At 40.8% G+C, this 26,770-nt stretch overlaps 1 protein-coding gene across 3 annotated transcripts in view; it reads right to left on the reverse strand.

Annotated features, from left to right (window-relative positions):
• Positions 1–25,466, reverse strand: part of rbm33a (RNA binding motif protein 33a) — a 31,060-nt gene extending 5,594 nt beyond the window's left edge. Inside the window, exons 1-17 of one of the 3 annotated variants that reach the window (XM_030756163.1) lie at positions 25,291–25,466; positions 19,056–19,134; positions 18,607–18,655; positions 18,090–18,163; positions 17,678–17,990; positions 15,758–15,913; positions 15,206–15,377; positions 14,776–15,008; positions 12,718–13,033; positions 10,777–10,838; positions 7,880–8,009; positions 7,132–7,496; positions 6,457–6,726; positions 5,967–6,272; positions 3,720–4,472; positions 1,820–1,996; positions 832–1,017 (exon numbers count right to left, since the gene is read on the reverse strand). In XM_030756163.1, the coding sequence (XP_030612023.1) occupies positions 832–1,017; positions 1,820–1,996; positions 3,720–4,472; positions 5,967–6,272; positions 6,457–6,726; positions 7,132–7,496; positions 7,880–8,009; positions 10,777–10,838; positions 12,718–13,033; positions 14,776–15,008; positions 15,206–15,377; positions 15,758–15,913; positions 17,678–17,990; positions 18,090–18,163; positions 18,607–18,655; positions 19,056–19,134; positions 25,291–25,309 (3,660 nt within the window). In that variant the 5' untranslated portion in view covers positions 25,310–25,466. Of the gene's footprint in view, positions 1–831; positions 1,018–1,819; positions 1,997–3,719; positions 4,473–5,966; positions 6,273–6,456; positions 6,727–7,131; positions 7,497–7,879; positions 8,010–10,776; positions 10,839–12,717; positions 13,037–14,775; positions 15,009–15,205; positions 15,378–15,757; positions 15,914–17,677; positions 17,991–18,089; positions 18,164–18,606; positions 18,656–19,055; positions 19,135–25,290 lie in introns of all 3 variants that reach the window. The other 2 variants (XM_030756164.1, XM_030756162.1) reach the window with 2 other exon arrangements.
• Positions 25,467–26,770: the final 1,304 nt, after the last annotated feature.

The following is a 26,770-nucleotide window of genomic DNA, read 5'->3' on the forward strand; positions in this document are numbered from 1 at the left end:
ATTTACGCTTTAAATTAACATCTCTACAGTTTAATGTCGCATCTCCACAAATAACCAACACTTGCAACACAGACGGGTCTGGGTGTGCACACTAACGCATGCCCAGACTTCTGCACACTTGGAAATTAATGTGTGTGTATGGAGCATCAACAAATAAATTGGAGTTTAATGAGACATTCACTGATCCCATCTCCCTAACAATTCCTGCCTCCCCCACCACCGGGCGTTTTTGGCCATGAAAAATTCCACTGTGTTTGGGGAGGGCGCGATGAAGAGTGGAGAGACATGCAAGTCATTTTAAATACATAAAAAACACACAAGTTAGAACTATAGCTAAAAAAAAAACAAGTAAAGAGCCACGGGAGTTATGACATAACACTATTTTAATGTTATTGCAGTAAAGCTAAGGTATCACTATATGATGAACCTAAAAGTCTCTTCATGCTGTCAGTGAGAAATCAACTCCTGGTCTGCGTTTTTCTCTCATCTGTGCGCTATTGAGGTTTGTGCATTTAGGCCACACATTGTGATCTTTGGAGGTGGTATATTCCCATGCATACATGTACACTCTAAACGATGCACTTTAACCTCTTCTGCCAACCCACCCCAGCAGCAATGCTATCAGTCACTGCCAATCTCAAAGGGGGACGATCGGACAATCTGACTATGAAGCAGATGACCCAACCCCAGTATAAGTTACAAGGCTATAATGTGAAAACAATACATAAATTCAGCGTCAGCCAAGTGCTTTCCAAACATGTTATGTCAATGAGGTACAACAATACAATGTAAGTGTACTGTGTATTGAAGTGTGATATATTTGGTACCCACCTTTATGGGGCCGATGGACCTCAGAAGGTTCTTCAGCTGCTCATCAGTTGTCGATGAGGAGAGGCCCTCTATGGACACAGTGCAGCGTTCACTCTCAGCAGTCCTTTGGCTCTGTCTGGTGGACATCGGACGACCACGACCCATCTGACCACTCCCTCTACCTCGGCCCCGGCCTGACACAACAACCTATATCGATCACAGGAGTCATTTTAAAAACTCACATGAGGGGCAAACTAGGGAGAAAGACCACAGAAATACAGACTGAAGCTTTTCCTGCTTAAAATGGGCATGCTGGTGCATTCAACCATGTAGAGAGTTTTCTGAGCACAAAGGCAATTTTTTTTTTTTTTTTTTTTTTTTAAATTCTACACATTTCCCTCTCACACCTCTCAGCCTTGTCACGCTTTCACATGATTGACTCGTCATATTTCTACATTGAACATCAACGTCTGAACACGATGCATGCGGTGTGGCATATCTTCATATGAGCTTGTGAGTGAGAGATATGTTTCTTCAGCTGCAGAAGAGTAAGAGGAGGGAGAGGAGGAAGAGAGGAGAGGTAGTGGGAATATGTCTGTATGTGTTGGGGGCGGGGGAGCATAAAGGGAAAGGAGCCATGCAAGCGTTAGGTGGCTGCCTTACCCTGTCAGCGTCAGTGAGTATGGTAACAGTGACAGGAGCCTGCCGGTGACAGGCGTGCAGAGAGGCCAGGGGACCTTGTGTAGCCCCTGTGTTACACCATTTTTAGCCTGTCAATACTCCCGCACCTGGCATACTGTCCTGTCTTATTACAACTCCTCAATTGGTATATCTACTGAATGCCACGGGAGTGCCACCGGCACAGGACAACTTTTCAGGACTCATTTTGGCTTCTTTTATAGCAGAACTGCCTTCATATGTGCAGTCAGCTCCATTAATAAATACATTTTAGGTGAAATTTTCTCTGGTGTCTACACCACAAAAGAAAGTGAGCTCATTCTGAGCATACCCTGTTTTGCTGTGGGTTGCCCATGCCCCCGCGGCTAGCCTGCGACGTTCCACCTGGTCCCTGTTGCTGCTGTCCTGTCATGGTAACTTTCCTTTGGACGCCCTGGTTGAGTGGAGTTGCTGGCCAGGTGCCTTGTTCCTGCATTGGGGCGTTTGTGACCTCAGGCCCCTTTCCACTCTGGATTGAAATATAGGAGGGCAACACTAATTTAGCATCTCAAAAAAAAAAAAAAAAAAGCCAGCTTTTCACCATTTGCAGACACCACAATTGCATGCTCACATTAAGCATTTAGGGAAAGTGTTTATGGGCAACTGGGAAAAAATGCAAGGACATATCTACAATGTGCAAATCTGCCACAATTGGACGCTGGATTCGTATCAGCCAGGCTGTGGAGAATAAAGATCAACCCAACAAGGTGATGGTCTCATTATCAAATAAAGTCACAGCTCAACTCTGTTGACATACAGGGAGGAATTGAAGGTCGTCTCTTCTCCGAGTCTGCAGAAAGATGTGACAGATCAATACGAGGGAAGAAAAGAGGCGATATCTCTGACCTGTCCCCAGCTGAGAATAAATGGATTAATCCCTCCTATAGAAATCACAGCTCCTGATTGCACCCATCAAATGCTAAGCTGCATTACACTGAAACGACAGCAGCTCGATGTGTACCCCATCTCCCTTGCACACTCCCCCTCCTCCCCAGCTTTTGTGTTTTGCACTGCTTTGTATTATCCCTGATGAAAATATAATTTGCCTCTTATCTGTGTGCCTAAGCCATACAAATCCAAATCCTCAAAAGTGGCAACTTTCTTACACAGGTATTATGTTTTCCCCCCACCTTCAACCAAAAAAAGATTAATTACAAGGGTCTTGGATTGGCATCTTTTGTTGCCTTGCACCTGAGAGATGGGCTGAGGGAAAAGAGCAACTGAGGGATGACAAGAGAAGAAGAGAGAAAGTGAGAAAAATAAGGAAAGCAGATAACATTGTCAAGCTCCCGTTGATGACAGCAGAACAATGTGGAAGAGAGAGCATCTGGAGAACGTGCTTTTCACTGCAGCTATAGGGCTCTAGCTGTTTCTTTCGCTTTCCATTCCTCTCTTTCTCCACTTCACATCCCACTCCTCTTTTTTCTACAAGATGCGGTACATCAGATAGCTCTGCGCAGGTTTCCATTAACGCAGTGACATCCAGTTATCTTCATCTGCAGCCAGCCTGCGATTTTGGCTCGGCGGCTTGATCCTCTGGGATGAAGTCGAAAAGCAGCTTATTTCAAATACTATCATATCCCACCAACACGTCTCATCAGTGACAAGTATGAATGTTTAACAAGCATGCTTTTGTGGTTTTTCAATAAAGATTAATGTGCAATTAAGGCCACAGCAGTAACTTATCAAGCAAGTATAAAACAGACAGCAGTGGTAATTCTGGACTTTACTGCTGTTACCGTCATTCTCATTTTACCCCCCTCCAAGGCCTTTATCATTAAAAGAATACTCTTATGTCCTGAAAAGAGGATATCAACCTTTAGGAGCAGTGATGAGGTGTCCCCAACTCTACAGATAAATGTCATATTGCTCTCTTTTAATGCCTCCAGCCTATCTGTGTTCTCAGGGTAAAATGTATGTAAAGGCATTGTGGCTTAAATACCAGATCCCAAAGCTTAAGAGAGGAAACTCTTAACAGATCAATTTTTCCAAAATGACACAGACATCACTATGTCATTCCCATAGGTTAGATATCATCTGGATTACAACATAGACAGCGAGGGCAATCAATGGCATTTCCTTTTAAAACTATGTAGTTTCCCCTGTGGATAAAATCTGCTGAAGAGGATCAAATAAATGTCAGACCAAAACACACAAGAAGGTGGAGGATAAAAACGAAACTGTATGCTCACCGCTCCTGAAAGTTTGACGACTCTGACTTTTTGCGGTACCTGCTGGCCTTCGAAACTCTTTGCTCGCTGCATCACAGTTCTTTTAGCCCCGAGTTTAGGTCCTTGAGTTTGAGCCATTGCCGGATTCGCTGAAGGAGTAACAGGTACGTTCCTTTGGGGAACTTGAACAGACTGGATCTGAGCACCAGATCTGTTTACATTCTGTAAACCACTGTTCCTCCGTTGCTGCACTGGCTGCAGTTGATTGTGTTGGGACTGCTTCCATTGCTGGTCTTTGACAGGCACAGCAGTCTGTTGCTGTTGAGTGCTGCCTTTTACCATCTGCAGGCGTGTCTTGACATTCGGACGGGGTACAGGGGTCTGAGCGGCACTGTTGGGAGGGATGACGTTATCTTGAATGACAGTCTTTAATGTGTGATTTACTGATTGTTGTGTTCTCTGAGCAAACTGTCTCTGCTGTTGTGGTTGCAGTTGCTGCTGCTGTTTTTGTTCTGGTGGCTGCTGCTGCTGTTGCTGCTGTGCTGGAGGTACAGGGTGTGGTATTTGCTTATTTGGCTGCTCAGGCTGAGCCTGTGTAGTAGTGGGGCCTTGGCTTGGTGCCTGGGCATTAAGTCTTTCCAGCAGCTCCTTCTTCCTGACACCAGCCTGCATCTGCCGCCGCATCTCCTTCTTCTTTAGAATCTCCTCTCTCAGACGCTTCTGCTCCTCAATCTTCAGACGATACTGCCGCGTCTCCTCATCCTCATCAGGATCCTGTGACACAAAACACAAGCTGAAAATATGCCTGCTACAATTCACTTCCCGGAAGGAGCACTGTGTCCTATTTTAATCATACTGCTTGGCTTGGGCCTCCAATCTAAAGCATATGAAAACCCAAGAAAAAAAATTTTAATGCACTGATCTGTTCTTTTCTACTGAATGAGACCAATGTCATCAGCAACTTTATAATTTGGTCTTGGGTGCATTTTAGCACAAAGTAAAATTCCAAACAAAGATTTTCTTAGCTGGTAGTTTTGTCATACTTAGGCATTGTCACGTTTCGTATCATTTAAAAAAAAAAAAAAAATCTGATAGTTTGGGCAACCATTTCCTGCCTTAAAATATATATTTCCCTTGTTTTTACTGGCATCTAGCAATATGTAATGCAATACTACTGCCAGAAGGTGGCAATAATGAAATTATAAGTTGTTTGTCAGCCTCCTTCAAGCCTATTGTAAATGACAACAAAAAACAGAAGAACACCACCTTCACTAAAAACACTGGACAGATAAAATGTGTGGGGCACCATGAGATTAGATGCTCTGGCACAATCAGGCAAAGCCAAAGACATCTACGACCATCGTAAAGTTCTAAAGAATGAACGAAAACAGTGCCCAGTGCCCGCTTTTCCGGGAAAGCTAGCACACATACCGAAATATGTACAGTCACATGTGGGTGCAAGAGGGATATCTTTGAAAAGTGAAATGGCTCCCAGTGAATACTAAATTCCCAGTTAATACTGAGCACTTTTGCTTGAAATGCCCATCTCTAATTCTATTTTCACCATTTCTATTTTGGGAAGCATCAGAAGATGGTTTGAATTACAGGACTGAGGCAAAAAAAAAAAAAGCTGTAAATAGAGGCACCCGGGTAGCTCAGTGGTGGAGCAGGGGACCACATGTATATGCTGTGATGCGGTGTGGGGTGGCACAGGTTCGACTCCCAGCCTGTCGCCGATTTGCCCGAATGTCTTCCCCTATATCCTTCCCCTATTTCCTGTCCCTCTACACTGCCATTAAAGCTGCTGTGGCCCAAAAAAAAGGCAGTAAATAGCATTGTTTACACTGTGCTATATACCAGAGAAATACAAAATCACCTTTAAATTATACACAGTCCAAGTCCACGCTTCCTCAAACAGGCGTAAGTGGTAATAATTGTCACTGTATTACAACAACCAACATTAGAGCCAAGCAGCTAAGCTATGTGTGAAATCATCAAACAATATAATTCTTAAAATGATCAATCCAACTGCGATTATCATACACATTGGATTTTCCTCATTAACATGTTATTATCGTTCACACGTTCATGTGGTTGGTACTTAGTTTGTCTGTCCGTCTCATTACAGATAATTTTGGTAGTATATTTGGAAGTGTATCCAGTATATTTGGAAGTGTATCCAAACAAACTAAAAAATTTTTTATTCACTTTGTTCTCCTTGTCCCTGAAAACAAAAACAAAAAAAAAATCTGATCTTTGAATGCTGACCTGTGGTTTCACGCTGGATGGTGTGCTTGGAATTTCCTTGCGAACAACTGTCCTGCCTGCTCCCTCAGGCTGTGATTCAGTCTTTGCAACAGCTTGGCCTCTTCCTTTGCCACCGTCAGGCATCGGCTGAGTGTTCTGCCCGGGACGCATCCCCTGTGTTGTCCTGGCAACAGGCTTGATGTTGGCAGCGGGGGAGGCGGGGGTGGCGGCAGGGCGGGCACTGTTCATGTTTGTGTTGCCAGGTGCTACAGGGAGCTCACGTAGGTTGCTGTTGCGCTGCTGCATTTGCTTGGAGACAGGTGTGTTCTGAAGAAAAGGCCAACCAAATGTAGCGTTCACAACAAGCATTTAGTTCCCTTTTTATTTATTGAGGAGAGATGGGAGACAGTATAACATTCAGTAATAATAATGATAGCGACAAAATAGAAACCCCATACAGCTGCTACCAGTTTAAGAAGAAAATAAATGAGCTAATGTGTTAATCACTCACCATTCTTTGCCTACTGGACATGTTGCGCTGTTGGAGGTTCTGAGGGCGGGGATTCATCTGCCTGGGGTTGCCATGCCCCTGTTGATGATGAAAAAGATTCTGGCCATGGTGCATCATGGAACGAGACTCGCTGAGATTTATTTGCGGCTGCTGATGGTGGGGTAAATCCTGCCTATGGTGTTGGTGTTGCTGCTGCTGGTGCATGGGCTGATGGGATGGCAGTGGGTCGTGATGTGGAAGCTGGGAGACAGGAGGGCCGTGCATTAAGCCCTGAAATATTAGGAAGGGAGAAAAAAAAGCTAAATGAACATGCAATTATTAAAATTTTTAAAACAACAGAAACAGCACTGGTTTTTCTTAAAGTTGTTCCCATTTTCTGGACAATTAACTGGTATCCTCATGTATGCAGCTAACTAGTACAACAATTGTGCTTTAATCACTAGAGGGCACTCTTGTCTATGTCTGAAGTCAAAATGCAGAGGTGCCAAACACCAGAGCTTTTTCCTTTTCCACCACAGCACCAATGAATATGATAACTAGTCAGACCAAATCATCAAATTTAGAAAGCAAGTCTAACTGTGGTAGAAGCAGAGAAAAACATTTAATAAACATACAGACACAAATACAAATACATCTAGTGATTATTTAAAAAAAAAAAAAAAAAAAAGGACTTACTCGTAGTCGTACCTGCATCCCAAATGGAACTTGTGGAGGAGGGAAAAGGTTCCCCTGCTGGCCAAACGGCTGACGAGGGCCCATGAAAGGTCTGGGTTGGTTGGGGGGTCCACCTTGTTGATTTAAGTTCACCATTCCCGGGTGAGTTTGGTGGGGAGGGATGTTGGGTCTCGGGGGTTCTCTCGCAAACAGTCCAAGCGGGCCCTGGCTCGGCTGATTGAAGCCTGGTCCTGGTGGGCTGAAGCCCATGTGGCCCTGACCGGGCAGCTGCTGCTGGTGGAGGTTGTTGCTGCTGTTCATCAGAGGGCTGGGGCCCTGGTGATCAAACATGTGCTGCCCTGGAAACCGTGTTGAATCTGCGCGCTCTGTTTCCACATGACAACAACATAAGAGAGATGTCAGCTTTCTTGCTATTGCCATTCTTTCCTTGAGATTTTTACACCGGTAACTAACACTCCAGATGAATAGCATTATGGCATGGAAAACAGCCAATTCTCTCAAGGTGAACGGATAAACAAACATGTTGTTTATTAATTCTGCATCTGAAATATGTATAATGCCATTTCCGAATTTCATTCAGATGTATATAAATATATACACACATGAATTCAACATGAGTTCTGCTAATACAGCTGCACCACAAAGCTAGCAGCATACCCTGTAGGTATAGTGCCAGAGGTGATGATGAATAGGGTTAAAATATGCTGAGAGCTTTGTTATCCTCGTCAAGGCTGGATGTGAGACTCACCTCCCATAAAGAGGGGTTCTCTGTCCTGGGGGCCTTGAGGTGGCTGGTTCCTAAAGGGCTCCATGAGATGAGGTGGCCGCTGGGGCTGACCAAAATTACCAGGCATGTGCTGCTGGAAGTCTCCCGGTCCCTGTGAAAACACAAAACTCATGAATTATGGGTCATTCTGGGAACTCAATAATCACAAACAAATTAAACCAATGAAAAACTGGAATTTGTGAGGTATTGCATTGGGCAGAGAGCACTTGTAATTGAGGTGCTAGGGTCATTAAAAAGACGCAGAATCTTGAGTTGTAAACATCAATATGCATGCCAATATTAAAGAAACCCTTCAGCATGAATTTGTGAGCAAACCTGCATTAATGCTACTCGAGGCTTTGTTGATAAACCTTCTAAAAGGCTTTTTAAAAAAAACAAAACAGGGAAAGGGTATTTCAGAAGGGGATAAGTGCCCTCACCTTTGTTTCAACCACTTTGTATGTTAGACAGCTTTCCACTCATTGCATGCACACTACTTCCAATCTATCTTCCAAGGAAAACTAGATAACCATTTAATCCCTCCTTGGAATTCGAATCCCCCTCATAACTGTCTCCTTTATTCTTTTAAACATCCATCTCTGTTGAAAAATTAACCTGCTATTCAACACGTGCCACTTCCACAAATGGGCTGCTTGCCTCCTCCAAGCCTATTGTAAATTACTTAAGATGCTATCAAGGCTTAATCCATCTTTATTCCACTGCTGTGTGTAGGTATTTAGAGAGAAGAGGTGTTAGAAAGCTAGAAGGCCAGAGTCCCAAAAACTTGCTTAACATAAAGTTAATCAAAGAGGCTTAGAAAGACGGAGGATCACAATGGGGGCACAATCATACCATTCTGAAAGGTCAGGCGGGCAGGTCTGCACAATGAGGACTCCGGTGTCCATATAATACCTTTCGAATAACACGGCTCATCCTCTCACTTCTAATCCTTGATAAACAGTCAGCTCAGTATGTAACTGATGCAAGGACAGTGCTTAGTTGTGATGGGATAGCCGTGACAAGTACAATGGCGCTGGACCAAATGTCAAACTATTTAACAAAGAACTTTGAGTTTAACAAGCTGTTTTGTTTCTGGTTTTCATATGAACTTCTAAGCAACCAATAAGACTGATATCATTTACACTTTGTACTGTTTTTAAGACAGTGGATACTATTGTAATTAATAATGGCTAAGGGGAAGAGAATGCTTCCAAGTGTCTGCACAGCAGGCATATCTGTTACAATACAGTAGAAGAAATACAGAAAAAAAAAATCTGACTGGGTGCATCCAAAAGAAAAGCTCACCATCAGATTTTCAGTAGTGTAGTCAGTGCAAATGATGCACTGACCAATAGAAGGTCAATCTGCACAACTTTGTATAAATGATACATAATGTACATGTTAATAACAAATGGTTTTCTTCTATAATGCATGTACTATGTTTAGGGTTCAGACAACGCAAGCGTTATGGCTTTAACATTTGGCTTTGAGCAATTATAACGTGCATGCTTCACTATTTGCTGATTTTTTTCATTAATCAATATTTCATTGAGAATGGGTTGCAAATCAAAATAACCATCAAAATAATTCTTTGGTGAAACCAAATGTCTGAAGACTAAAAATATTCATAATAATGACTTTAATTGGTGTTGAGATTAATATTTCAAACCCTGTCTCCAGCAGCAAAAATTTAATGCAGTAATACTGGAGGCTATGACCCCCAATTCGCCTGGCCTATTAACAATTAAATTTGATGGGATGATAATGTATGATAATCATGAGTAATCAGGTGCCCACCGATAAATGGAATGTTGCCGGCTGGTATGTCACCTGCATTTCAAATTGTGTCCTTGGCAACACCAGCCTAAATGCAATTGACAGCTGGGGAATCCAACACTATGCTGTTCATCAGTCCAGTTGTCTGGATACCCTTCCAACCCACCCTTGTACTGCCAAAATAGCTCTTTGCTACGGTGCCATCAACATCCAGCACAATCACAGACCTCGAGAAACAGGAATGCCACGATACTGACACTAAAGACTAGAAATATGTGTAAATAAAAATACATATTTGACAAAGACTGTCTCCTGTGCAGAGGCCAGGCATCTGGCAGCAGGGTTGTAAATTCACATGAGCACAATTGGATGCAGCTATTTCCAATGGCTAATTTGCATAAATCCATATAAAAGGCACTCTCCAGAAAGATGTCAGTCAGTACCAGCACCACCTGACACCTAAGCATCATTAAGTAGAAGGATAGAGTAACTTAACCACTTTGACTGACTTTTTTTTTTAGCAAGCCTTTTCCTTCAATACAGTAATTACTTTAAAGGCATTTCTGTCATGTCTTCGATGGGGTCTTTGTGAGTGAAATAAAGGACCTTTTCTTTCAGGAAATCACTGACTTAAGATCAACCCGTCTGACGTGAAATTCTGCCTTCGGAATATGTGGTACACCCAAGCTCCATCAAATCACCACGTTTAACTCATTTAGATACCGTTTGAAAAAGGTCTCTTTGCCTTTGGGATACAAACTTGTGGAAAGCGAATTTTAACTGGCAGCATATCCTGGTTTCACAATTCCATTATGTGCCAAGCTGGCTAGTCTGAGCCCCAGCCCATCCATAAAGAGCTACTAAGTAAGTCCCGCCACTACAGCCCCAACCTCTAAAAGTCTACCGCCTAAAGCCCCTATCACGCATTTCCAGTTGTGCAGCCTGACTCCTATCAGTGTTTACAGATTTGCTTTAACAGTATTTGGCCTGGGCAGACAGTCTAATTGAAGTAATGATATTGCCCTCACTAAAAGGGACGCCAACCGTGTGAAGAAGGAGAGAAAGTGAGGCAAAAGAGAGGTAGAGGAGCAGCTGCTACTCACAGGGAACCTCTGAGGACCCACAGCAGGTCTGGGCTGGCTCTGAGCAGGAGGCATCAAGGGCACTGCAATGAGAGAGAGGTAGAAAGAGAGCAAGAGAAGGAGGGGGGGAGGGGGGAGAAACATGAAAATGAGAGGCAGTAGGCAGAGAGAGAGGGTGGTGATTGTAGAAAGGAAGGAGACCATTAGACATATCCATGCTAAAGGCTCTTAGTCAGGGGTACATGTTAAATTTTAGCTCAGTGTTGCTGCCCAAATCTCCCCCCACTTAGGTACAGACCAGGGAGATCAAGGAAATGTTAAATACATGAGAATAACTTGCTTTATTCAACAAATATAAATGAAGATATTTTTTTTTTTGTTTGACAACATTTATAACAAATACAATTTACTAAACTGAATTTACTTAATAAGGGTTAGTGAAACCATATGTCAAAATTCTACTGGAATATATAAATTAAATAAATACATGAATAAACAACAACGCCCCCAGAGCTTCCAGCAAGCGCCCACACTGCACACGCTTTGCGCACACTTTGCTAACAAAATTTCAATCTTGGACCGGACAGACAGGCCAGATAACCGATCTCAGTGGATGAAATGGTGAAGTGCCACAAAAAAATGAATACATAAATAAACAAATAAAATCAAGGAAATCCCATTTTCTGCTAAGAAATCATCTCATCTGTCAACAAAACAACAAAATGACATCCTAAACTAATCCAGAGACCCTTCAGGAAAATGTAAGGATAACCAACAGCTATCATGGACCTCAACTGTACTTCTTTCTAATTTGGTAGTGCTGCACAATTTTGGCTAAAATGAGAATTATGGCATCTCTTAGATAATTTTTAAAACTAACAGCATTTACGTGTTTTCACTCTGAACACTAACACAGTTATGAGAAGAAAAGATATATTATGAGCTATTTAAATATAGAGTCGTGCAGAGGTAACTTTGTGAATCCCCTACTTCAGAAAGCAGTTAAAGACATTAAGAAACATTGCTTAATCCGGGCTTTAGTCTGGTTTTCGCAGCATATGGAAATCAGGCTCAAGTCCAAATTTTCAACTTCTAGATTAACATGCAAAAAAACAGATTATATCTGTGCTTATTTTCTATGAATGTTTAACTTGAAGATGTCCAACTGTGTCCATTGAAAGTTACTGTGGTTTAATAACAAAGAAAACAGATAAACAGCCACTTGAAGCACATTCAACTTCTGATAAAAACTTCACTAGCTTTATAAGAGACAGTCAACCACAATCCACACAGCACTGCCACAGGCCAAAGATTGAAGAGTCACCATCAGCACTAAGGGGACAATCTGACTGGCAGACTGGCCAGGTCACACCCCCAGGTGTGTGGCTGCATTGTGTGGGGTTTTTCCCTCGCAGCCTAAAGGTTTGCCAGATGAGGACCTGGGGCAAAATAGTGTTTACTTGCAGTTTGTACATCAGAAACTGTTCAATAAACTACATCTTTCGCTTTGAGAGGTATTTACAGACAATGAAGTTACGATAAACATTGGGAACTTTGACTGGGTCAATGCTTGGCTGCTTCTGTGCGCAGCTGGGATTAGCAGTCTTTCCTGACTTTTAGTGTGTTGTGTTACATATGTTACATGCGCATCACTTTTCACTCTAAAAAGTTCCACACAACAAATATGACTCTTCTTTGTACACCACTGTGGATCTTTATGTCTTTCTCTCACATTCTCAAACTTTGCGCTATTTGTTGTAAGGTTTTGTCATTTGATGCAACAATATAATTAGGAAAGCTTGGGTTGATCTCCTCGTTAATGCACAGAACTGCTGCATTTATAAGTTAAACAGAAAAATTAGTTTTAATACTGTGCAGCACTCTGGTGAAGCCTGGGAAACACTGGGAATAAGAGAACAATATTAATTTAAATAATAAAAGTGAAACACTGAGTAAAATTACCTTGAACAGAGGATGTTGCAGGCCCTCTAAAGTGGGGGTTAATGTGGATGTTTTTGGGCTGTGGAGGCTGTTGCTGGTGATGTGGAGGGAAGTTGGGTGGTGGGGAATTCATCAGTCGTGGTGGCGGATCCATCTGAGGTCGAAGCGGCGGGGAGCGATGAGCCATGTGTGGAGGGATGAGGGGCTGAAGGGGCTGCTGAGGAAGTAGGCGCCCATGATCTTGGTAGGGAGGATGTCCGCTTGGGCGTGATGGGTGGTGCTGCGGGGAATGCAGCTGCTGCTGATGAGGCTGATGAGGAGGAAGCATTCGGGAGGACTGCTTTTAATTGGAAAGAGAAAGAAAAGAAGTGAAGAGGGACCTGTCAAAACACCTTTCATTCTTTTGGATTCTGTTATGATGTGAAGACACACCAACAAGTCAATTCAACAGCAAGAGTGAAAATGTGGAAAAAAAAAAAATCACATGTACAAGTGTTTTCTTTATGCTGGGTTCAGACCACATGATAACAGCCCAATTACGGCCTGGCACAGATGAAGTCGGCTGCCCTGTTAATCCGAGAACAATCATAACAGATGACAACCAATGCTGCATCTAGCACCAACTCATGATGTCCTGATAAACAACCTGCCATGTCAGAACATTTCTGAGAACATTTCATCGTTTCTGTGACGTTGACCATTATGAGCACAGAGAACTCTACGTGTGTAAAACTAAGTACGGCAAAGGGGAAGAGGAATGATGATGCTGAGTGGACATCACACATCACGAAAGCCAGCAAGCATGATCAGTAAAGTAAAAACAACAACTTTTTAATGGCTATGATTGCCTAATCTAGCACCAAGACACCGTAGGTATTCTGCAGTCTGAGTCTAACATTAGATTATGTAAAACTGACAAAACTGAAAACCTTCAGTCAAAATATAAAATCTTTGAAATATGTTACAGCAACTAAGAATAAAAACCAAAAACAGTCATACTACCATTGAAATCGTTGTACCATCAATGCATCAAAAAAACAATTATATATTTAAGTGATGTTTCAAATGGGTCCTTGATAATTGGTCAATCTGTTTACCAAGCAAACAAACATGCCAGTGACCAAATTAGTCAAATGGTTAAACCTGACAACTAGTGTGCCTTATAAAAAAGCGCACACTCATTAAAAGCAGCCAGCAGGATGTTTGTGGTGTTGGCATGCCATCCTTGTGCCATTAAATTTTCATTTCCAGTGTTTACGTTTGGTTTTGAATTTTACAGCCTATTAACACTAATTAATACAACCTAAAATAATGCAGTGCTGGAGTTGGATGTCATCTAACCCTGAAAAGAATCACTTTAATCACAGTGTGAACAATAGGGCAAACACCCAACTGATACTTTTGTTTGTAACCTGAGGCCTTGAGCTAAAAATGTTAAGAAACTCAACATACCTACACAGGTTTTTACATTTAAAAAAAAGATAACATTTTCATTTGATAAATTGATTTACATTTTAACGATTTATATCATATACCAGCTTATAAAATGGCCCACGTTGTGCTGAAAAATTATTGGTTACTTGCACACACATGCACGCAGGCATATTATGGTTACGTGTTCAGTGTGACTATTTCCCTAGTAACAAATGTATATCAAAAGATTAAATGGTTGGAGCTCAATCCTGTGTAAAGAGCAAACATGTTTTTTTTTTTTATAATACTGTCTAAATGAACAACTGCCAAATCATTTTCTATAATCCCCATATATCACTGACTACAGGAGAGCAGAGTATTTTGACTTTTTTCCATGTGTAATCAACCATTGCTGTGCTGCTTTTAGATAGGAAAGAGAGCAACAGCAAAATAAATACATGTCAAGTACTTAGACACGCTGCTTTGTAACTGTGACGAATACAAGAAGGTAAAAAGTTGAGCCATTTCAAATCATCCTATTCAGTGAAGCCCTTATGCTCCCTTACAGAGAAGTAACACAGTACTGGGTGATGCAATACTCTTTGCGGCCAAATAGACTAACCCTTTAAACCCTTCATTCACGTGGATGACCTGACAATGCTTTACCTGCATGCCCATGTTTCCCATTGGGGGGAATCTCTGGTCATTCATTCGTCCTCTGTTTCCTGCCCTAAATTCTCCGACGTCAAACCCAGGGAAACATCCTCTTCCTCTGCCTCCTCGTCCCCCACCTCTGCCTCTGCCTCCACCTCCACCTCCACCTCCGTGACGATATTCTTTCTTCCGCCGTTCTTGTTCCTCGAATTCCATCAAATCTCGCTTGGCCTTCTCTGACAGTTCTGTTTATACGTGGAACAGGAAAAAATACACCCAAACATTAACTGCCTGAAAAACTTAAATGAATGCAGGTTTAAGCAATATAATGTAAACCTATAACAGTATAGATGTGAGATTCAATGTTAGAAAAATTTTTGAGGATTCATTCAGGTTGTCAGTGGATGAAGAAGACATTATTCCCAGCAGGAATCATTTGTACCTAGTGTTTCAGGAATGTTCCTCCTTTTACCGCCTGCATCCGCCAGCCGCACAACAACACCTTCCTTTCTTTCAGATTTGAACCGTATGCGGTCAGACTTTTCATCTTCCTCATCTTCTTCGTCCGATTCTTCCCTTGTTTCTTCTTCTTCTTGCATAGCCTCGCGTTCCCCCTGGAGAGATGCTCTGATGTTAAAAATAGAACTACTATCTACTATCCTAACATTTACTTCACCTTTTTTCAGGGATCAACTGTCTGAAAATTGTGCTCAGTGATCAAAAACATGGCTTGTTGTGTTTAATTTCATCATGGTTTTTAACTGCATGAAAATCCTAAAATTCAAGTTGGTATTTACTGATTATAGCTCTATACAAAAGTTGTGGGCCAGTAGCCTAATGGTTAAAGCACATACTCCCATCGCTTCCAATCAACCTCTATATTCTCCCAGCTAACAACACTAAACCCCAAGCTAAATGGCAGTTATTCAACTGCACCAGCTGTTCCTGTTTCAACACTGAAAAACACAATCTAAAGTGGACGGTCTCAGAATACCTCCTCTGTGTCATAGACTTGAGTCCCTTCAGCGGTGTCTTCTTCATTCTGCTGATCTCCCTCTACCTCCTCTGTGTCCTCCTCTGGGCCCTCCTCCTGCTGGGCTCCATCTTCATCAAGAGGCCCATCACCATAAGGGGTTTCGTATTCTTCATCCTTTAAAGATGAAGCAGTTAATATGTATCAATAAATCTGCAACAGATCTTTGATTAGGGCAAGCAATTGGTGACTGCTTTTCAGACATGGCTGGATAAACAGGTTTTTTTCCCCCCTGTTTCTGATGAAAATGAAAACAGCTATTTAAAATGCTGTTTCAGTGAAAGGCAAAAAAAAATTAAATAAACAGAGGAGAAGAATAGCTAAAATAAATACAAGAGGGCTCAATGATGACATACTCAGTTTAGATGAAGAAAATTTGAACTTTTCTCATGAAAATAAAAAGTACAACAACAACAACAAAAAAAAATCATACAGAGCATGCACAATAAAATGTTATGGTGAGGTTTTTGGGGAGGCACCAGACAACCCCACCCCTTCCAAACCCAAATTATCATAACAGTGGGAGCAAGGCTTCATTACTATTCCTGACAGCATTTGAAATTCAATGAGATGTAAATGTTTGACATGATATACAGAAATGCAGGCGCAGATAAAAACACTCCTCCCCGCTTCAATGATGGTGAAAATATCATTGACTGACTCTTCACAAATCACTCTGTTACTGTCCACGCTGATTTCACTTCAACCCATGATGCAAACACTGAGTTGTGATCCAAATACACAACTCAGTCCAAAAAAAAAAAAAAATATCAACACACAAAGGGTGCCATATAGGTGGAATATGAGCTGCCACTGATTCCAGCATCCGAGCTGCACAACACCCTCTAACAAATACCAATTGCTGAATAAGGTCAGACTGTAGGTCTCACAATGTTGTTAGGTGTTGTGCTCCATTAACCTGCCAGCAGTAGCACCACGTATAAAAGAAGAAGGGTGGGGGGGGGGAATACTCCGACCAAACCAGGCGGATGGACAGTAAGCCCCAAGGGAGCACAACAGCTTAATCCTTTAAACTGTTCCACAAAATGCTCAATGAATACCACGCTGAGCAAAATGTCAAGGCCATGCAGTTTAGTGACCTTGTAAACAGTCATTGTACATAACTGAAATACACATCCACACCTGCAGACATCTCCCAAAATCCAAAATAGGCAGGCACTTGTGCTAAGAAGGTCAGCATCTTATCTTTGTTTAAAGAAAGGAGGTAGGCTAATATATCTCTGTCAGGTGACAAACACAATCACACCATGGTAAATGGACCATAACAGACATTTGCGCATGGATCTGGTCTTATCTTTGATCCTCTTAGCCTGGGCTAAGAGGAAAGGAAAACGAATAAAAGGGAAACTCACATCAATCATTAGAAAACTGTATGGAGTGTCCTCAGGAAGGTCAATAATCTTTTCACCTGCATGAGACTTTATCAGATCCAGTCTAAAGACAGAGATAAAAGCCCCCCACATTAACCTCTGCCGATTGGCAGCACATCTCTGTGACACAAAGCAGCTTCTTACTCCCCCAAAGATACAAGGCCCAAGGTCACAATGGCACAGGGATTTGGAGGCGACAGCAGAGCATTACCTCATGCCAAACAAGCTGTCAACAAAACTTTGTCAGCAAGATGGAGAAATTAACTGGCAGGAAGTGATAATGAATCTAATCCTCCCCTGCCAAAAAACACCAAACAACATCTCCTTCTCCTGAATAGATTTTCAATCCTGACTGTCCCTTTACCAAGAAAAGAAAACTGACATTATCTCTTGGATACAATAGAGCTGGGCAGAAAGGGGAAGAGGGTGTGCGTGTGTGTGTGTGTATACACGTATAGATTTTAACAAGTGAGGAAATGTGAGAACTCACTTGAAATTCACCATCAATGGGCTCATTGATTTGGATGTTTAGCACTCCATCCTGATAGTCATCGTCAGTCTCTGCTAGCTCTCCAGCGTAACCCATTTGTTCTTCAGACATCTCTGTGCCATCTTCTTGGCTGTATTCCTCTGTATATGTCTCTTCCTCCTCTTGCTGGTACTCCTCCGCCTCCTCCACATCCCCTTCTTCACAGCCCTCTGCACCCAGGTTCACAACGTCATCTGTGTAGTCTGCTTCCTGTGAGTTGTCCTGCTGGTCATAGGATGTGCTGTATGTGGCATTAAGGCTGATATCCTGACCACTGAAAAGAAGGCGTGCAAACATTTAATATCCCAGAAAACAGAAATGTGGGATGATGGAAATTTAAGCAAAGATGAGAACACAGATGTTAGTAGATTACCTCAGATCTACTTCTTCATCATCACTTCTGAGAAGATCATCATTCAGCTCTTCATCTGACACTTCTGATGGATTCTGAAAGAAACACACAGGCCCATTATGGTGTTACCATTTAAAAAAATTAAAAAATACTCTCCCTCAGTTGTGTATGCAAGTTGGTGTGTCTGTTTAAGGTGTGGGGGCAGGGGACCACCTCCAACCCCAAAGGATGCTCTATTCCCATGTGGTGAAGGCAATCTGGACAGGTCAACACAGTGCTTTTTTGTCCACTGTACTTCCTCCTGGTTCACATCAACAATTCCCCCTGTGGAGGAGCCACCTGCTCCAAGTCCACTGCTCGCGTCATTTTCTATATGTTCCACAAACACCATCACCTAATGTTTCCGATGTTGTTTTCCGGTTTGTAAGCAGAGAAATCATCCCAACAAACCAAGTGTTCTTTGGGGGTTTTTTTTGGTGTCAACCAATAAAACATAGCCAAAAAACGTGACATTCAAAGATGTTTTGCTTATTCTCACCTTTTTACCCGACAGCCAATCCTCCTCCAACAAATCCTCTTCCAAATCGCTTTTATAGAGAAAAGACAAACAATAACAGGTAAGCAGAGTCAGACATGAGAGTAATACCTTAACTAGTGCTGCCTTATATAATGCTGTGAACTCCCTATTCTAATATTAAGTTAAAGCTTTTAAACTCTTTTAAAAACATATTTAGAACTGCTTAATTGGTAATTATAACTGTAGCTCTAGTTTTTTCCCCTTGTGTTTAGAGACTTAATAGTAACTATATGATTACTATAAAAGATAAGTAGTTTCAGTTGCCATTTCACCAATACAAGGGGTGTAACAGTTTTGAAACATAGGCCAAAATCCATGACACAAATTTCAATGGTAGCAGAAGGTTGTACCATTTAATATAGCATACAACTATTCTTGTAAAGACATGGAAACACGATACAATGATTTACCTCTCAAGATCATCATTTTCACCTCTCCGCCTGCGTGACCGCTCAGCACCAGGTTTGTCATATTCATCAAAGTCAAAATCTGCGAAAGAACGACAGTTGTGCTTACAGATTAACTCTCACAAGAGCAACTCAATATTCTGGCAGAAGGCTTCCTCAAGGATTTTAAGAATATGCAGCAAGCAGGATACTGGCCCTGGCCACTATTTCATCATTCGCACAGATCTGTTAAGATCAAATCATGTATGTCATCAGTGAGCCTTAATCAATCACTTTGTTACACATTAAGCTGGATAAAATGACTCCATGAAAAGATAACCAAAAAAGACTTGATCAGGAAGTTTCAGGAATTATATTTCCATTTTCAACATGATTTGGGGAATTTGGCACTGGCTTGCATAACTGCTTAATGACAAAAAAAACCCCAAAACATATATATACAAAAATTACAGTGTTAAGATGAAGCATAATCCATATTTTCCTCATATATCATGGACCTTTTATTCTGACAACACTGCTTGTTTTAGTGTAAATATGCATCTGGTATACACGGAGGAGGCCCCCTGCCAGTGCAAATAATGCAATTAATGCATTCGTTCACGCATAACATTGATAATATTGGTCAAAAACACTGAGGACTAGTGTCTGTTTTCTACTGATACCACATCTCAGTTTTGCGTCAGGCCACACATTTATTTATATCTTGGCAGGACTAATACAGACAGGCATGTTTCTCCAACATCATGTTTAAGCTGATTTGAAGTAAATCAATATATATTAAAGTAGCCATCAGGAATTAAATTAGTATTCAAATGTTTGGCTGGAAGCTGGTACTTTTGAGAAGCTATACTTTATTTATCCCAAAGTTGGGAAATTCCTTTGATATGTAAAGCCCTGCTAACATTATAGAATAGGGCTGCACAATTAATTGAATTTTAATCTCAATCAGCCTTTGGCTTCCCACAATTAAATGAAATTGATCAAGCGACACTGAAAACGCGTGCTCCCCCAATGGAACGCAAAGCAAAAGCAAATCAAGCACACTCTAAATCAGTGCCTGACCACGTGCCAATCACACCTGTTCCCTGCACCACGAAGCTTGAATTTTCCTAGACTAGTCCGAATGAGTATCATTACATTAAAAGATACAAATACAACAAAATTCAAATGTCTGGCACAGCAGGAGGTGAAGAGCTTGCACCTCAAAGTGGATTAGTGAAGGTGTTGTTTGAAAATATTTTTAGGGCAAGTGATGTTATCCATGAAGAAATCAAATGCAAAGAGTGCTCTAGAGTTTCGTCTGTGCAGCAAAGCAACACAACTAACTTAGGCCAAGAAAAACAATGCAATGGTTGCTAACATGAATCATCTAATATCAACTTCCATGAAAGTGAGCTTGTGCAGCACATCACAAAGACGCACTGAAATCACCAACACAATCACATTTGGCTAAATTTAGGTGTCCAATAAACACTGTGCATAATGAAGACTTCAGGAAAATGGTACACATGGACAAAAGATCTGTTATTCTCTTGCACAATTACTTTTTCCCAAGTTTTAGTCAGCTCCATCATCCAAGGACAAAGAATGGAATGAAAGACTTGACATTTTGCTTCTGGGTGACACACTTATGTCAGGTAAATAAACACCTTATTTGTCTGCAAAGATGTTTTCATTAACAGAAATGTAGCCCAATTTAAAGGTGAAGGCAGTGCCCTAATGATTTCATTTTGTGTTAAGTTTTGGTAGTTTTAAAATTTTTCTTCTAAGAACTGCAATGAATTTAGGTGAATGGGGAGCAACTTTATTTTGTGAAAGGGTCATGTTTTCATGATAAAGTGCAATAAAAACAGTTTTCTCACTAAAAATCAATGATCAAATAACTGATCTCTATACTGATCAAAACTAGAGAACCACACACACACACTGCTACATGTACTCTTTCCCCAACATCATTCCATTCAGACAAACTCCTAAAAAATCTTTTTCATGATAAACACTGGTCAATCTGTCAGTCTTATGTCATGGACAATCTTAATTTGGCATATATGATATTATACTGACAAAACCAGGTTTAAAGATTTAAAAGAAAATATATGGATTAAGAACAGATTTTTAAAAAAGGATAAACAGGAGTGCAGAGTACAGTGCCAACAAAAAGGCACAGTTAGCTGATTAGTTAAAGGCAGTGGTCAATATCACAGTTTTAGCTTCTGTTTAAAAATGGCTAGAGCTGGCACAGATTTGAACTCCATTAAATCAATAACGGCGCTGTCCAAACTTTCCAGGCCTTGATACAACTGTAACCAATCCAATCAGAACTTTTTGAATAAAATCAGGACAGTAAAAGGACACAGACATTAGATTATGTGGGTTCCACCTATGTCTGGGGGGAGAACTGCGACTGAGAACATGAATCTTGATTTTTATCTTAAAATATCATCATAGAATTTTTTGACTACATCACTGAACCCCTACCCATAGCTGCTGGGTATCATTTAAAAATTGTCAAAAATGTTAATTCTAATTCTCTGAGCAATCATTTCTTTTCTGCATCTGCCATCCTGTCTCCTTTTGCTTGAACATTAATGTAGATCAACAGCAAACCTTAGGTCATTACATGCACCCAATTTTAGCAGGCTTTCCAAACTCGCCACTACATTGTATCTGTCAGGCTAATTCTTCTCACGAGAACATCACTACACAGCAGATGAGGGAAAAGGCAACCCCTGATTCCCTAAAAGTCAGACATTATATGAGCAAAACAGGGAGGAATGCTCCCAATACTGACAAACTGGAATTGTTTAAATTAGAAATGCAATGAGTGACTGGCCAGGGACCAGAATCAGACGATTTTCAGCATTTGTGGCCCTGACTGGCAACTGGCTGGTCTGCCTCCCACGTGTCCAATTACCAGCCAGCCTGTTTTATGCAGGCGCAACACACACACAGCAGTGTAGGCAAATAGTCATATGCCATATGCTAACATACCATTAGCATAAAAGCTCTTCAGCGTGAGTGAAAACACAAGGTTCATCAAAGTAAACTATGGGGGACCAGCCAAAAAAGCTTTATTAACAATAAACAAAATCAGACACTTAAATCACCCTCACCCAGCTGAACATGGACATTTTAAAGAAGCTAACAAAAGATAAGCTACTGAAGCTAAAGCTATTCAGAGCTCAGATCCAGCCATGAGCCAGCAGCCTTGGTATGAGCAAAGGATCAATGCAGTTACAAGGAAAATTATGGAGATGGAAAATGAACTAAGTAGCTGGCATATGCTTTCTTATATAACTCTGCTGCACCTGCTTTTGCTTCAGATGATGGAATATGTCAGGTAAAGGTGGGTGTATAGCAACTTATATTCAGTTAATTGTTTGTACCTCCTTCCAGTAACAGTGCAATATGTTATGAGAGGGGTTTTTGTTTTTTAAGGGAAAGATGATCCTCTAACCTATTGCAGTTTGGGAGAAATGGTAAAGTTGAATAATTTTCAAGTACTTTAATAATTCTGCATTGAAGAAAAAGCAGATTTTTATTTGTATATGCTGTCAATTACAGTTCTTAAAAAGAAAATCAGGATTGGCAAAAACTGGTATTAGCAGGTCACACTTATAAACCAAAAAAATGTCTCAGCCAAGAAAATTGCAATCTAGTTTAATTCTAGGATGGGTGGATATAAAGATGTGCTCTGCTCTATTGACTTCAACAAAACTGGGACAGGCTCAGGTAATTTAATTGCGATTTAAATATTGAGTTTAGCACACAGGCGTTCTTCTGCATCCATGAACTTTTCATGTCTTTACCCATCTTGAGCCGACCATCCTCATGACTGAGACTGCGTGCTCCCTGACAGACAGCTGAGCGTGAACTTTTATCTGGTAAATTATATGATGTAATTCAGAATAATTTTCTGTTTTATCAGTGAAGTGTTTAAAACTACACTGCATAGTGGAGTCACTGCTGACAGTAGGAAGCAGAGTGTATCTGTAGCGAGAATGCTTTGCACTTTCAGAGTATTCAAACTGAATGAACTAACATATCATGTCTTTCCCTCCAAAATATTCCAATAATTAATAAAGATAAAGCAAATGGAAGCATGTCAGCCAACAGAAACACAACCAACCATTAAAAACAAGTTTAACAATGAACTGTCACTGGTAGACTGCCCCATTTCTACCATTCACAGAACCTACTACAGTGCTAAAATCTATGGCAACAGTGAAAGGAGCTTGTCTAAGAAAGTACCTAACAACTGTTGCAGGCAGCATATATCACACAAACACACACAAGTGATGACATTCAGGTTTCCACAGGAAGTGTGCTAAGAGATGAATAACTGTTTGAGCTAGCCTGCACTACATTTAAGACCCTGAAAATAATGCAGCAAAATTTAATTCATCCATCATCAATTTTAATTTTTACATTTGCACATTTCCTGTTCCGGCAAAAGTTCTTCTACTGAAAGGGCAAATTAGCAGCTTTAAAATGGGCTCATGAATCTGGTCTGTCTAATAAGTCAGTCTTCTCTGGTCTAATTATTCTGTCTCTGTGCTTTCTACTCTGATGCAACAGACTGATAAAGGTGCCATATTTAAAGAACATCTTGGAAAAGCAGCCCTGAGTTCTATGAATTTCAAAAGCAGAACTGTTGTACGGTTGACAGCCACAACTGATTATGCACAATTCAGTTGTTTAATGGACTCCTACAGGCATGACTCAAAAACTCTTAAATTTGGCATTGAAGTTATGCCCCCCTCCCCCCCCAAACAAGTTTCTGCATTCACGAGGTGCAGAGAAAGAACTGTTTAATTTAGCATATGGACTTGACCAAGAGAAAGGTTACAGCATTCCAGTATGTTCTTGCTGGTAGAAAGGACAATCAAAATAAGATTTACAAGCATAACTACTTGCTAGATCACATACGGGCAAAATACAAAAGCTGCATTTTGCTAAGAAAACTCATGTCAAATGGGTCTTTACTGCTCTATCCCAGTGTAATGTGTTTCTGGTGCATTATCAGATGTTTGGCAAGACATAGTCTAATTTAAATGTTATTATAGTATTTGCTTGGTAATATTTTCACTGCTGGCTGCAATTCAGTTATTCTATGTGTAGCCCTTTACTTACTTTATCCAAGTCAGTATGGACTCCTGTGCTAAATGTAGTCTCAAGCCACTGAGTGAAATGATGTGCAGAAAAATATGATCTCAACTGTTGTGTAAAATATTTAACTGTACGGGTTTATCTGTGCTACCAAACACACATTAGATTTTTCTTTTTGTGTAATCGCTGAGAGGGTCTTAACTTGGAGACAAAACCATTGGTAAGTCTGGCCTTGCAGTCACGTTCACATCCAACATCCAACTGACGCCACTTTTGGTAAAGTGATCACAGTGTTCACCTGATGGATGAACTTGTACGTCTTGTAATCACATGTATGGACTCTTATTGTAAGTGGTATCTTAAGATGGCCTCTACAAAGCAATGCTATTCAAACACAATGTAGGAACCACTGTGGGGATATACGCATCCGTTAACTGCGTCATAGTGCCCTTATAGACATATGCAGTTGTGCGTTTAGCGCCAATCCTGGCGATAAAGCCAGAAAATAATAACCAGCACCTTGTGAGTAGTTAGGTACGTTAACAGAGTTGATCAACCATAACAGAGCGTCTTGTTTTGTTTCATGACACTTGCCTTGAGCCATCAAAATTAGCTGTCGATGCAAGCGCTGCTGCGGCGAAAACAAAAAAACCCCAGTCATTATAGAACTATTATATCAACTTTAAAAATTCAGGAAAAACGTTGTAGCAAACAAGACACCTGCTTTATTTCACATTAACCTTAGATATGCGGGAATAAAGCGTTTTCTGTTTTTTTTTTTTTTTACCCCACCAGGTACCAGCTTGGTAGCGAGCGTATTTGCTAATAATGTTAGCAAATACAGGCCAAAAAATTAAACGCTAGCGTCAGTGCTCGACTTTGCGCTCAATTTATTCACTTGGGTTGCGGAAATTCCTCACAGCTAGTGGCTTACTCACTTAAGCTTATTTAGTCAACTCTGTGTCAGGTATTCTGGTCTCCTTATTTTCGTTTTCGTTCCAAAGCTGGTTTAGCTGGGAGTGAGCACGCGGCCTACCCTCAGAACAGCCGTGTGTTAATAGCTAAGTTAGCTTTACTTAGCTCTACAGCTAACTTAGCACTATCGACAAAATCTACTGACATTACTCACCCTGATCGTTGGATGACATGGTGCAAGGCCCGTCCCGCTTAAAGTCTGATTACAATAATGCAGAGTGCATTTAACCTTCAGTACTTCACCATTATCACGGTGTAAAATATGAGATTTACAAGAGCTTCTATGCGGCAACGACTTCCATTCACGACCAGGGTACAGACATGCTAGAGATGGACTTGCAGCGATGATGCATTGTGGGTGGGGAAACTCCAGCTCCCGCGATCGGTTTGCTGCAGGAAAGCGAGCCCTCTCTGTTAGGGCCAGGTAGACACTGGCAGGCTATTAAAAAATCAGGCATGTTTCTGCCCTCTACTACTACTAGGGTACATGCAGGTCATTACAATGGTTTCTGAGGGGAGGAAATATTTGCTGCACATCTGGATAAGGTATGAAGTTGATTCAATATTAGTTCTATAAAAAAAAAAAAAAACATACATCATTAACAGGATTAATTAATCGGAATGTTATATGTGACATCTTGGCATGTAACTGCATTTCCTCTAAATTCAAAGTGACCTTTTTAGCCTTTTCTTTTTCAGGTTGGGGCGATGTGACTCTGGAGGTAGAGCGGGTTGTCTACCATCAGGTCGGTGGTTTGATTCCAAGCTCCTGTAGTCTGCATGTTGAAGTATCCTTGGGCAAGATACTGAACCCCGAGTTGTCCATCGGAGTGTGAAGGTGTGAATGTTGGGTTAAAAGTGCTTAGGCATAGAAAAAACCGCATGTATGAATGTGTGTGAATGGGTGAATGAAGCTTGTTGTAAGAAAGCACTTACTTTCTTATCGTAGTGTAAAAAAAGTGCCGTATAAGTACCAGTAAATTTACTAAATTCTGTATTAGGTAAAACATTAGTGAAAAGTATAAAATGAAAGGTACTTGTATTAGGTAATTATAGGTTCATATTAAGATTTGCTTTCAGAAAATACATTACCTTTAATCTATCACAATTTTCTGCTGTTTGCACCATCCACACAGAGAGAAACACACTATGTTCTTATGCACTCACTGTTCTTTAAATGCTTTCTGCTTCTTTCCCCACAGCTTTAAATATTCATAGTATTCATTTCATTTTTTTTTATAATCATTTAAGAATGAACATGCTTTTAATGGATTAATCTTACCCTCAAACCTCTCCTTGTAATTTTTTTTCAAGGTATGAAAAGTCAGGATTTCCACCTGCATTGGGGAACTACTAACACTAATGGAAGGGTAATGTTATAGAAACATAATGGTTTTTATCATGCATTATTTTGGCAAGGCTGATGAGGTTTTTAGAGCATTTACACCGATGTTAATCCTGTTATGAATAAAGCCTTTTTAATTTAAGTTTAGCACTTTTATTTTTCTTATTACAAAAAAAAGCCTTTTTAAACCCTAAACTTTTATCTTCCTTTTTGCTATAAAAAGCACACATGTAGTCTGCCACAATATCAAAGTTTTATTGGAGATGGTTCCCTGAAAGGGACTGTGGTG

Source organism: Archocentrus centrarchus, chromosome 20 (genome assembly GCF_007364275.1).
Source record: "Archocentrus centrarchus isolate MPI-CPG fArcCen1 chromosome 20, fArcCen1, whole genome shotgun sequence".
Classification (NCBI taxonomy): domain Eukaryota; kingdom Metazoa; phylum Chordata; class Actinopteri; order Cichliformes; family Cichlidae; genus Archocentrus; species Archocentrus centrarchus.